The sequence below is a fragment of the Bombina bombina genome, chromosome 1 (assembly GCF_027579735.1).
Source record: "Bombina bombina isolate aBomBom1 chromosome 1, aBomBom1.pri, whole genome shotgun sequence".
In the NCBI taxonomy this organism is placed as follows: Eukaryota; Metazoa; Chordata; class Amphibia; order Anura; family Bombinatoridae; genus Bombina; species Bombina bombina.
This window is the reverse complement of record NC_069499.1, coordinates 1,418,852,438-1,418,865,464: the sequence shown is the minus strand read 5'-3', so window position 1 is coordinate 1,418,865,464 and position 13,027 is coordinate 1,418,852,438. Positions and strand designations below refer to the sequence as shown.

General features: G+C 38.1%; 1 protein-coding gene across 1 annotated transcript; it reads right to left on the bottom strand.

The window, feature by feature from the left end:
* Positions 1-318: 318 nt before the first annotated feature.
* Positions 319-1,642, bottom strand: LOC128652422 (uncharacterized). Its single transcript, XM_053705363.1, has 2 exons — positions 1,531-1,642; positions 319-1,219 (listed from the first exon to the last, which is right to left on the bottom strand). The coding sequence occupies exons 1-2, from the start codon at positions 1,616-1,618 to the stop codon at positions 408-410; spliced, it is 900 nt and encodes a 299-aa protein (XP_053561338.1). The 5' UTR covers positions 1,619-1,642; the 3' UTR covers positions 319-407.
* Positions 1,643-13,027: the final 11,385 nt, after the last annotated feature.

Sequence of the window (13,027 nt, the reverse complement as noted above, 5' to 3'; positions counted from 1 at the left end):
AGGTCTTATTATATGTTTTAACAATATTAGTGTACTAAAACACACCTCACATGGATGTGGATGACAATTATATGGTAAATAACAGAGGACAAGATTTATGGTGAACTATTATAATATTTATTTCTTTTTTGGCTTCTTGGATGAGGGAGCTGAGGTGACTGTAGTGGATTGCCTTGTTCTCCTGGTTTGAGAAGATTCTGATGTTTCTGCCGGGGTGCTGGCCACAGATGAAAGGCTGGAGGCAGTGTCCTGCTGGTGTGTAAAGTGCTCAACCAACACACCCAAGAGTTGATTTTGTTCTCTCCATCTATTGTCCATTTTCATCTGCATATCAGACAGAATTTGCATCATCTGTGATTGGTTATGAACACTTGCACTTAACGATGCTGACATGTCCCTCTGTAGCTCTATGCTACATTGTTGTCTCCTCTCTTGGCTCCTGCTGAACCTTTCATGGTTCCTGAAGAACCTCTCTTGGCCTCTTTGTATGTTTTTTCCGTGCTTGTTATGAACTTCCTCTGGAGTGCAATGTATTCCTCACCCAGGGGTGAATACAATGCATCCACAGGCTCTTGAGCAGGTGCTTGTGGGGCAGGGTCACCTGCATCTGCTGTTGCTTGAGGTGCATGGCCAGCTTCAACTGCTGGTTTATGTGGTGGTGGGCCAGCTTCAACTGCTGGTTCATGTGGTGGTGGGCCAGCTTCAACTGCTGGTTCATGTGGTGGTGGGCCAGCTTCAACTGCTGGTTCATGTGGTGGTGGGCCAGCTTCAACTGCTGGTTCATGTGGGGCAGCTGTAGAATCTGATCTATTTTCATCTGCCAATGGTGGAGCTCGTCCAATTGCTGAGGATGGTGGAGCTCGTATGGTTGGTTGATAGTCCCAATGATGACGAGTGTGTGACCACTCTGCCTGTCCAATTGGAACTTCCTGTGACATTGTGTGTGGATACAATCCCTGACTGCCATGAGATTGTGTTGGGGGGGTAAATACATGGACCCTTTGTGGCTGTCTTGGCTCCCCCTCAAAGCCAAAGGAAGGATATTCCTCTGGCCAGGAATCTTGCCAGGGGTCATATAGCAATGGTGGTGGCATCACTCCCGGGTCCTCAACTGAAGCCATCCAACCATGCTCATGACTGGGAGCATACTGTTCTTGCGGTTGCTTGAAGGGTGGTGGTGGTGGTGGCATGGATGTTTGCATCCTTGTGACAGGAGGTTCTGTGAAGGAGTCAAAGGATGAGATGGATTAGTAAAGTCAGATATATGTCCACGTGGGCATACAATATACTGATTCTCATGTCAAACTCTATAACATGTGTCCTGTGTTAATCTGAGACATGTTAGTATTGTACTATTCCACCTAATATCATGAATTGCATTGTGTTAAGTAACATTAATGTCAACTATAATTGTAGATGTTTTTGTTAGTAGGCCAAATACCATGCTCCTCATTGTGTACATGAATGTGCGATATTAAAGGATGTTATATCTCAAATACATATAATACTGGTGTGTGGGATGTTACTCACCAGCATGATGTACTGTGGTTGCAGCCCCTGAGTCACGAGCCCCTGGAAGTCCACAGACTGCTGTGATACTCAAGGACCTGCGTATCATCTCCTGCCAGGTGTTATACGCAATATTGTCAGTATATGGCAGGGTTATAACACAATATATTTAATAATTATCCTTTAAACTGAAACCCAAACATATGCATATACCAAAAACCATAAAATGAATATAAATTCCTGAATTCTTTATTATTAGTTAATATCTATGAACACATTGAAATATATTTGTAGGAACCAGAGTATGAGTTAATGTTATACACGTTTAAAACTATTAAAATATGCTATGTAAAGTTCATAAAAGTTTACCTTTAAAACTAGCCTTATTCACAATAGAATTTCATTCAGTTAACACAATGAGATTCCAAGATATTTAGCTGCTAACATTCAAGCAATGCAATTTTAACAGTGCTTAGTTAAACAATATGACTATATATATATATATATATATATATATATATATATATATATATATATATATATATATATTCTAATTGAAACATCAGATATTGTAAATATTATTTGTGCCAATAACCAAACTCTGAATTATAACTCTATATTTGCACAGATAAAACAACTTAGCATTAAGGATATATGTTTAACAATACACAGACTATGAATATAAACTAAAATACAAACTGCTCTTTTAAATCTCTTAACTATAATTTGAATATGGTTTTACCAATAACCTTTGTATACTTTACCCAGATAAAACAAATCGCTATCCAATATTTCTCAACAGGTTCAATCTCACCTCAGAATACCAAAATTGGGGTATTGTCGCATATGGAGAATAAAAAGTAGCTGTTTGCTTATAATAACTGCAGCAGTTATTGCTTCAGGGTTTAGCAAAATGGTTTACCAGTCAAAGTTAGCCAGCAACAGCAGCCTCTTTTTCTTTCTATGCTTGGAGTTAAATCATCTGATCTCACCCCTCCCCTTTTTTGATCAGTACCATCATTGGTGAGATTGGAAACGCCCAACGGAAGCTTGTCTCGGATTGGCCCTTTGAAACTGAACATGGATTGGTTCATCTGGGAAGTATCTTTTAACAGTCAAGTTTTTTTTTTTGGCTGTAATACTGAATTTTGTCCATCAGGGGCAACATGACAAACAAAACAGATTCATTCTTAACATTTATCTTTGCTATATCTGAAATATCTCCCATATAATGATCATTTAAAATCATCATAATTTCTTGCATTAATTACTTACACTCCGATTTCCAGACAGGATAGCATCATGTGAAATTTCTGATTATTTTAATATGAAACATCAAATTCTTTTTAATATCATATTACATCAAAATAATTTATAATTTTCTAACTGTTCCAAAATTAATAGCATTTAAAATCCATTTAAAAATAGCAATTGCATTGCATTTCAACAGGAATAAAATATATTTCATATTTGTAATAAATCCTGAATGCATGAATCTTGTCTATGGTTCATATACATAGGACATCTTGTTATCATAAGTCTGAAAAATACAGAGACACAGAGGTTATTATTTCACACAGACCAATACTTCATATCTGTATATCTCTCTTTGAGAGGATAAAATACACAGGATATCATTTAAAATATCAATTAAATATGTACTTCTTAGATGCCTGGAATGAAAGAGACAATTTCCAGAATGCTCATTTTAAAATCCTAAAACATTCTATGCTTCCAAAATATATATATATATACATACACACATTCATTTCTATGCAGTGTTCAAAATTATACAAAATCCAGCAAATTATAGATTGTTATATAGTTATTTAAATTTTCAGGCTGTATAAAAAAATTTTTGAATTCAAGTAGTCACACTATAACACGTGTCTTTGCTGGTCAAATTTTTACTGCCTCAATACACAGGCAGGAACTAATTAACAAGTCTATGCTAATCACTATGTAGTCATAATTTAACTTGTTTAACTGAATTTAGGCCCAGAATGTTGTCTCCATCACAGTAGGATGTGTTTGACCATCAGTCCTTGTTTGCTAATTTGGTTTTTACCCCTTACAGGGCTGTGGGCTTCAAAAACTTTATCTTTTAATTAGGATAAACATGTCTTCACCCAGCCAAAACCATTTGGCAGGGGGGGGGGGTGATTTATAGTGAAATAGCATTGTTGTAAATAGCCTCATATTTAATTAATTCTGTGGTCTCACCAACTATATATATATATATATATATATATATATATATATATATATATATATGAAAATTATATATATATATATATATATATATATATATATATATATATATATATAAAAATTCATTTATAATATTCATACACCCTGACATAAATCTCCCTTCCAACTTCAAATAGATGTAGGACACATGTATTTGAATTGGCTTAAAGTCAGTGGTACTTGGTGAGGGTATTTACCGTATGCATCATAGACAGTCTTCTATGGAGAGATTCCGTCATTTTTGGGCCTTCATGCTTATCAGCTAGGCATCTTTAAACTACAGTATGTCTTTAGTGCATTTGGGGATATGACACTTCATTTTCCCTATATGACTTGTAGTTGGGACCTAGGATGGCACGCTCGCAGCTGATTGATATGGACCCATTTATCTATGAAACTTTCATTTTTGGGGATCCGTATTTTATAGGCAACTGGAGATATTTTGTCAGTAATGACAAAAGGACCTTTCCATGATGGAAGAAATTTCTTCTCCCTAACCTGATCTATTTTAAAGTTATAAAGATAAACTTTATCATTTATTTCATATTCCTTTTTGGATGTCTTGAGATCATAATAGGTTTTAGTGGCAGTTGCAGCTTTCTCTAATTTCCTTTGAGCAAATGCAAAGGCATATTGCAGATGCTTTCTTAGGTTCTCCACATATTGATGTGTATTGGCAGCGTTTATCAAATTTTGGTCTGATGAACGGTACAGTAAATGTTGAGGTAGAACCATTCTTCTACCAGTCATCAGTTCAAAAGGTGACATCTTGGTAGCACTACTTGAAGTTGCTCTTAATGCAATTAAGACTAGAGGTAGTTTTACATCCCAGTCTTTACCCATTTCACTCACAAACTTTTTGAGGATTTTCACAATGGACTGGTTGTAACGTTCTACACCACCACTTGAGGCAGCTCTATAAGCAATATGGAGCTTTCTTTTTACCCCTAGTATTTTCCACATTTTGGTCATCACTTTGCTAGTGAAGTGGGTTCCCCCATCTGTTTCGATTCTTTGGGGCAAAACAAATTTGGAAAACCCGTGGTTGATGAGCAATTGAGCAATGCTGCGCATGTTTCAGCACTATTGTTAGGTGCACTGATGCACTCTACCCATTTAGTGAACAGGCATGTCACTGTTAACATGTATTTGTTACCTCTTGATGACCATGTTACTGGACCAATAAAATCTATTTTTATATCTGACCATGGCATTACCATCCCAATATTTCATACGTGAGTTTGGCACCATGATGACCAGATGTGGGAGCATCATGGGCATGTTGAAGCATTAGACCTCTGAACTTGGTGGGTACTACCCATTGTTGGATGCCAGTTTTGGAGGTTCTAATTAACAAAACATCCTGTAACTTGAATTGTGTTCTAGATTTTATTAAGATTCTAAGATCTTCTTTGCCAATACAATCATCTTTTGAGATGGGGTTACTTTCAGGATCTTCTATGTGTTTATAGAAGATGCCTACATCAGGTCCTCACTAGGAAAATCCTGACTCCATTGCACCAGGTTAGGCTCACTCTGTTGTTTAGCCTGGTTTCTGGTAATGGCTTCTACTTGAATTGCACCCATTAAGTGGTCAATATTAAGGAGTTCTCCAGTTATGGCTCCTTGTTTGGCTAATGAATACGCAAGGTCATTGCCTTCCTTATCAGGACCTAGAACCCTGGAATGACCCTTGGTCTTCTTCCAGTGTATGGTTAAATCATTGGATACCACCAGATTATCAATCAAAGAACAACTTGCCATGCTTGACTGGTTTGTTGTTGCTTTTATGCATGCCATTTCTTTTCCAAGTTGGCAAGTATTAAACAAAACTGTCACGCACATAATTTGAGTCAGTTATGATCACAAATTCATGTATGCCATGTTCAATAGCCATCTCAATGGTTTTAGAACAGCAGTGAGTTCTGCAACTTGACTGGATCTTGGTCCAATGTTGAAACCTATAGATATATTTGGGAATCCATTTGCCCTATTTATTCCAATGCCAGCGACTAATCTGCGCTCATTATCAATAGTGGCATGGTAAGAACAACCATCAACATATACCCAAGGTAATGTTTGACAATGGTCCTCATTGTACATTGTATATGGGGAAAGCAATTGTTCCTCCAGAAAATCATCTTCTGATAATTCTTCCCCAGGATCTTTAGCAGTACAGTTGTGGAGCTCAGCAAGCCCCTAAGCGACTGGATTCTGTTTATTTTGCTTGTAGCGAATTTCTAAAGGCCAGCCTTGTAAGGAAAGAGTCCATGCTGTTATGCGGCTATTAGACAAATTCCCATCTCTTATTCTCTCACTTTGCAAATATAGCAAAGGCTGGTGGGCTGTTTCTACAATAATTTTCTCGCCCTGTAGAGCCCATACAGTAGATAAGAGGGCTTTTTCGCAATCGCTAAATTTTATTTCTACTGGGGATAGAGTTTTGCTTGCATAAGCAATGACTTTGCTTAAATTATCATGCTTTTGGTATAAAACAGCACTCATGCTTACATCTGTGTAACCTGTTTCTAAGAAGAAAGGTTTACCACCTTCAGGGAACGCTAAGCAAGGTGCTTGAGTGAGTTTTCTCTTCAGCTCTCTGATGGCTGTCTCTTGAGACTCACTCCAGTGACATTCCACATCCTTCTTTAGAAGAAGTTGTAGTGGTTTAGCCAATTCTGCATAATTATTAATTAATTTGCGAGAATAATTTTTCATACCCAGGAATGATCTCAGTTCCTTTAAGTTAGTTGGGTTTTTAGAATTTACTATAGCTTCCACCTTTTTCTTCTGAGGATTTAGCCCTTCAGAAGTAACTTCATGTCCCAAGAAGTTTACACGAGTGCGGCACCATTGAGCTTTTTGTAGGGATAATTTGACATCTGCCCTTTTAAGTTGGCTGAGGACGTGTTTAAGCTCTGTGATGTGTTTTTCAAGCCTGTGCTTTTGATTAAAACATCATCAACATAAGATAAGGTCCCCCTTTCCAGTGCATCAGGCATAGCCTTATGCATGAATACAGCAAATTCATGTCCAGAATTTATGTATCCAAAAGGGAGTCTCTGAAATGCATACTGGACCTTTTGGAATGAGAATGCAAGCTTATACTGGTCCTCCTCATGTACCTTTATGGTCCAATATCCCTGTGCACAATCAATGGCAGTGAATATTTTGGATCCCTGCATTTGCGCTAGGCACTGGTCAATATATGGCACAGGCCAACCAGACATGTACACTCGTTTGTTTAGCTGTCTTAAGTCCGCACACAAACGCCATTGTCCATTGGGCTTAAGAACACCTAGAATAGGATTCTTATAAGAGCTCTGCACCTGTCGTATAGTACCCCTTTCTTCCAGGTTCCTTATGATTTCTGCAAGAGAATCATATGAGGCTAAAGGAAGTCTCTATTGTTTAACAAAAACAGGTGGCGCATTGGGATCTGTTTGTATTCTTGCAATGTGCAAGTCTGTAGTACCACAGTCATAAGAATCCCTAGAAAAAATATCCTTGCACTCCATCAGCAGTTCTCGCAGCAGTTGGCGTTCATCATCGCTGGAACAGCCATTAGCTAAGGATATTTGCTCTCCGACTATTTGCTGAAATCCTGGAAAGATTTCAGGCTGTCCTATTTCATAGGCTTCTTCCAATCTAGAGGTGAGATCCCCTTGATTATAATTTACATTGCCCCCATGACTCTGGGTATTGGTGGCGTAATCTTGCTGTTTGATCGGCTGATCAAATACTAGATAGGCTTCTTCAATTTTACAGATGCCTTCCTCTGAGCTGAATGGATAAATAGACTGAATAGTAAATAGACCCTCTGGCATAGAGGCAAAGGATTGTTCTATTAATTGTTCTTCAGTTAAGTATCCTTCAGGTATTAGCCCAATTACATTATTCTGGAATCCAAAAGTGTAATAACTTGATTCCAGCGGATATCCAATTGTAGTCCCCTTGGATAAGTTTATATCCTGTGGGGTCATGTTATGCACAATAGTTATAATAATAGTTCCAATATTTACCATAGGAGTATAGGTCATTGTGATACCCAGATTTTGTATTCTATGGGAGAGGCAAATTAGTGTTTCAGAAGTTTTTAATTTCTGACCTCTCTTTACCTGTAAGGGTAAAAGAAATTTATCAGCCCTGCAGGAATTATAACATCGCTAGACACCTGCATATTCACAGCATATGGCAATTGCTGGTTTGATTTCAGGGCTGCATTTTCATCCTGAAATACTTCAGGTTCCCCCTTTAACCTGCTCCAGAGGCAAGAGTTAATCAAATCTATTTGTATGGCATATCTATGTAAGATATCATTGCCAATGTATATTTGATTATGGGGGGTATTTAAAACTAAAAACAGGTGCTTCACTGACTTATTACCTATAGATACAGATAATAAGCACTTAGCTGTGATGTTATCAAACCTGTTATCCAGGCCGTGGACACAGTGATCTTGGGGAGAAAGATATTTAATCACTTTAGGTTCAGCTATCTGTGATAACAAGCCTTCGCTTATGTAGCTAGCTTCCTGTTTTAAGCTCAATTTGGCATATTTTGTTGTACCAAGGTCATGCACTTTTATAGTGATAAATAGATCCTCTTTAACTCTCTCAATCCCTGCGAGGTATTGAGCGTGCCCCCCCTTAGGGATTTTATGATCCCCCTTGTGCAGATATATGGTTAATACATCGCCGTCTAAGGAAATATTCGCTATCTTTCCAGGCAAAATTTTAAAAGTATTACCATCAGAACCCCTTAAAGGAGTCTGATCATCTCTTTGTAAAATAGTGATTTCAGGTACAGTGTTATTCCTGAAATGAATCTCCACAGCATCTGGTTTCTCTTCCACCACATGACAGTTATGTCGGGGGCAAGATATACCGGATTGCTCATAATTAATTGGCCGTTTTACTTGTGACCAAATTACATTATTTATGCAATCAATTATGGTGCTTAATCGCTTCAGGAGATCACTACCAATAATTAAACGATCAGTTGGCAGATCCACTATAATGACAGGGTGTCTTATGACCCTTTTCCCCATTTTAAATTTTAACCATGCAGTACCGTAGACTTTTAGAGAGTCACCCCCAACACCTATTAGTGAACCATCAAATTCTTTTATTTTAGGTTTGTGGGGTGTTAGCCCATTTAGCTGTGTGTAGTACCTGTGGGATAAAATAGTTGCCTGAGATCCAGTATCAATTAATCCCATGATAGGGTTGGAGACTGAATCTTGCAGCTCAGCTAATACATAATATCTCCCTGCAGTTTCTACCATTTCACACATAAAATTGGTGTGATTGCACACTTGTGGGCTTCGCCACGTGTTACCTGAATCCGCCGTGTTACCCGATGCAGAGGAAACTTCATACCTACCGCTCCCCTCTATAATAGGGTCGACTGGGTTCTTATGTACTGCATCTGTGGAAATAAGGTTAAGAGAATGCTGCAAAGGAAGACATTTTTTAATTTTTCCTGGCTGAGGTTGCTTGTCATCACAGCTAAATCGTCTGTTTCCGGTCTGTGAGGAGAGAATATGATTAGTACCATTACTGACATTTATCATTACATTTTGTATATCTCTCCCCTCCCTTTCAGGTGATACTGCAGTATTTATGACTGTGCCTGTGGCCTACTGCTGACCACTGGCTGTACCCCTAAAAAAGTTTTGTTCGGTTGCTGAGTCGTAAAAGGTTGACTCATATTAGCGAATTGTTCGCTCAACCGATTTAACTGGGTATAAAGCTGATCTACTTGATCGTACAAGTTACCTCTACCCTTGGGCCTATCTCTTGATGCCCCATAATAATGATTCCTGGACCATTGGTTCCCCTCAGAATCAGGGCCACTGTTTCTATCCTGGTGTGGTTGCCCCTGGGGTTCAACTTGTTCAGCATTAGTATTTTGGGGAGCATTATTTACTTGGGGTGTCTGGTTACCCTGAGAATATCTTCGCCACTTATTGTATCTACCCTTGCGTGGATACCAATTATTTTGTGAGTATTCTCTTTGGGAGTAATTATTTACCTGAATATGCCCCCCACTTTGGTTATAGTCTCTCTGTGCCTCAGCCCGTGTTGGGGGAGGGGCAGAGTTAAATCTCTGTGGAGATGGCCTGTTTTGTCCGGCCACCTCCGTATAGGTTTTCTTTTTAGACTCCAAATTTAGGGGGCTAGGTGACACCCAAGTTTCTTCCACAAATTTGGGTTTTGATTCCTTTTTAAACCCCTGTTCACTTGACTGCTGAATAGAGTATTACTTTGTACTCTCTTTGATCAGCCACTCTAATGAACAGTTCTCATCAAAATCTCTAGCTAAATTAATTTTGATGGGTGCAGGCAGTGCTTCAAAAAACAAATTTACAAATTCTGAGCATTCAAATATGGGATTATCTTGAGCCATACTGTACGCATTTTTCAGTACGGAAAGGAAGTCTATGGGGCTCTGATTTGCACTACATTTTAAACCATATACAGCTATTTTTCTGCAGTTTTAGTGCGATGTTGCCCAAATTCCTTTCTGCACTGTCGTTTTGTTTCACTCCAGGAATGAATATTCAAATCCTTTAGTGAAGCAAAGAATTTTTGATTTTCCAAAACTTCAGCCGCTGCAAACGCGGAAGTGGTAGTTAGATCCGGGGAGTTGGCAGGGCAAACCAACATACACAGGCTGCAGGGGAGCAAGCTGCCAAAAACGGCCGGTGCAACCGCAAATATGCACAGAACAAAAGGAATAGGCAGCTGCTCAATAAGGAGTGTAAAAAACAAGGGCTTCCAAAAAAATGGTAAAAGAATTAGACCTTTATTGACTCATTTAAAATGCAGGCAGTACAGGGCAAACAAACTCCCTGACTAGTTTCGTGCTCTGTTGAGCACTTAATCATAGGGTGAGTTTGTTAGGTGTTCATAGCCTATTTAAAGGCACAGAACACCTGAAAACAATTACATATAAAAAAAACTGCAAAAATGTTAAAAATACATAGCAAAATCCGCATTCTACAAACACTATATATGGCTTATGTTAGAAGGAACAAATACATTAATAAACAAGTAAATGAGCAAGCAACTCAAGTGGGACCCAAGTAAATAACATTGTCCACTCATTATTAAAGAGCAAACAGTATTCACATATAATCTTATAAACTTACAACACACATTGAATTACTGTAGACTATGTTAGAAAATATTTGCCAATCCCTAATAGGTTAAATAATACATCTTTTAATACCCCTGTTGGATAACAAAATTACAAGAAAACTTGATATTATTATGCTTGTATTAAATTAATGTATATTAATATATATGAAACCGACAAAAGACATGGGTGATACATTATTATGCTTGTTTTAAATTAGTATATATTAATATATATTAACATATATTAAACCCCCAAAGGGACAAGGGTGATACATGTTAGTAAGTATATATCTATATCAAATACAAAATATAAAACCTATATATAATCTAATCCAAAAGCCCATATAGGGGATAGATACAAAAAGCCCATTTAGGGGATAGATAAAAGTATAGATATAAAAATAACAATCCATATAGGTGATAGATTAAGTACTAAATGAACTAACATGATAATAGAACAATATACCAAATTAATTATTCTACAAAATAACTCATATCCCATTCATTTAAACCTAGGGGGGTTATAGTTCTTAATTTGTATATCCAATACAATTCTTGCTTTAGCAAAAGCTTATTCCTATCACCACCCCTAGGTGGAAACATGACACGGTCTATTACCTGGACCCTCATATCAAAGACATTTGTCATGTGTACCAGATTGAAATGCCTAGCTATCGCTGATTCTTTTACATACTCCTTGGTGTCCCTAACATGTTCCCTGACTCGGGACCTCAGTTCCCTACTGGTTTGACCTGTTTATTGCAGGTTACAATGTTTGCATTCCAGGAGATAAACCACAAAGGTAGTTCTACAATTGGCATAGCATTTATGTTTAAATTCTTCTCCTGTCTGGCTGCTTCTGAATCCATTACCAACATGCACAAAACCACAGGTTATACAGGAACCATGGCCACATCTATAGGTTCCTTTCCTCCTAATCCAGTCACTCCTATCAGAGTTTTTGGAACAGATTAGACTAGGGGACAACTTGGATGACAATGTAGGTGCCCTTTTTGGCACAAATTTACATGAGCCAATAATTGGTCTTAAAACGTCATCATTTTCTAATAAATGTAAGTTCCTCCTTAAAATAGAACATACCTGGTAGTATTGTTTGGAGTATTCGGTTGAGAACACTACAGTGTCATGTTTTATAATGTTTTGTTTCCTGGTCCCTCTGATCAATTCCTGCTGGGTTTTTTGTCTCACCTCATTGTAGGCTTGATCCAAGAGGTTTTCATCATAACCCCTAGTTTTAAGACGTTCCATGAGGGTTTTGGCTTGTTTGTCAAAAAGACTGTCTGAATTAGTGTTTCTTCGTAATCTCATAAATTGACCCCTGGGAATAGACCTACCAAATGCGGTGGGTGACATGATCCAGCATGCAGGATTGTATTCCCAGCTGTCAACTTACGGTAAGTGTCACTAATCACCCTGCCAGTGTCAGCGTTTCCATGTAAAGTAAGATCCAAGAAATTCACTACTGTCTCATACACATCTCCCACAAACTTTAGATTGAACTCATTCTGACAAGCATAAGCAAGGAAGTCCTCGTACACAAATGGTTCCTTGACTATGAATATCAAATTGTCAATAAAACGCATATAGAAAACTATGTTTTCTTTAAAAGGATTGTTCTCAGTGTACAGGTAAAGATCTTCCCACAAACCCACATACAGGTTTGCGAAAGAGGGGGCAAATTTAGCCCCCATTGCAGTTCCGCAAACCTGTATGTGGAATTCCCTGTCAAACATAAAAAAATTATGTTTCAATAGAAACTCAATGACTTCACACAATACAAGCTTCACTTCCTCAGTGAATCTTGTATGGTTGTCAAAAAAGTACCTAATAGCCCGTATCCCCATATGATGGGGTATACTCGAGTAAAGTGCAGTGGCGTCCACCACTATCCACTTATACTCCTTTTCCCATTTAAGGTTCTTTAGCAATTGTAGGAGATGTGTAGAATCTCACAAATAACTCTTAAGGCCCCTCACCAGGGGCTGCAAGATAGAATCTATCCACTCTGAGGTGGGCTCAAGCAAAGACCCAATCCCCGAGACAATAGGTCATCCCGTGGGTTGGGTCAAGCTTTTGTGTGTCTTGGGTAAGTAATGGAAAAT

Coding starts and splice junctions, on each gene's coding strand:
- LOC128652422 (XM_053705363.1), bottom strand. CDS start 1,618: ATGATACGCAGGTCCTTGAGTATCACAGCAGTCTGTGGACTTCCAGGG. Junction 1,220..1,530: donor AACCACAGTACATCATGCTG/GTGAGTAACATC, acceptor ACTCCTTCACAG/AACCTCCTGTCACAAGGATG.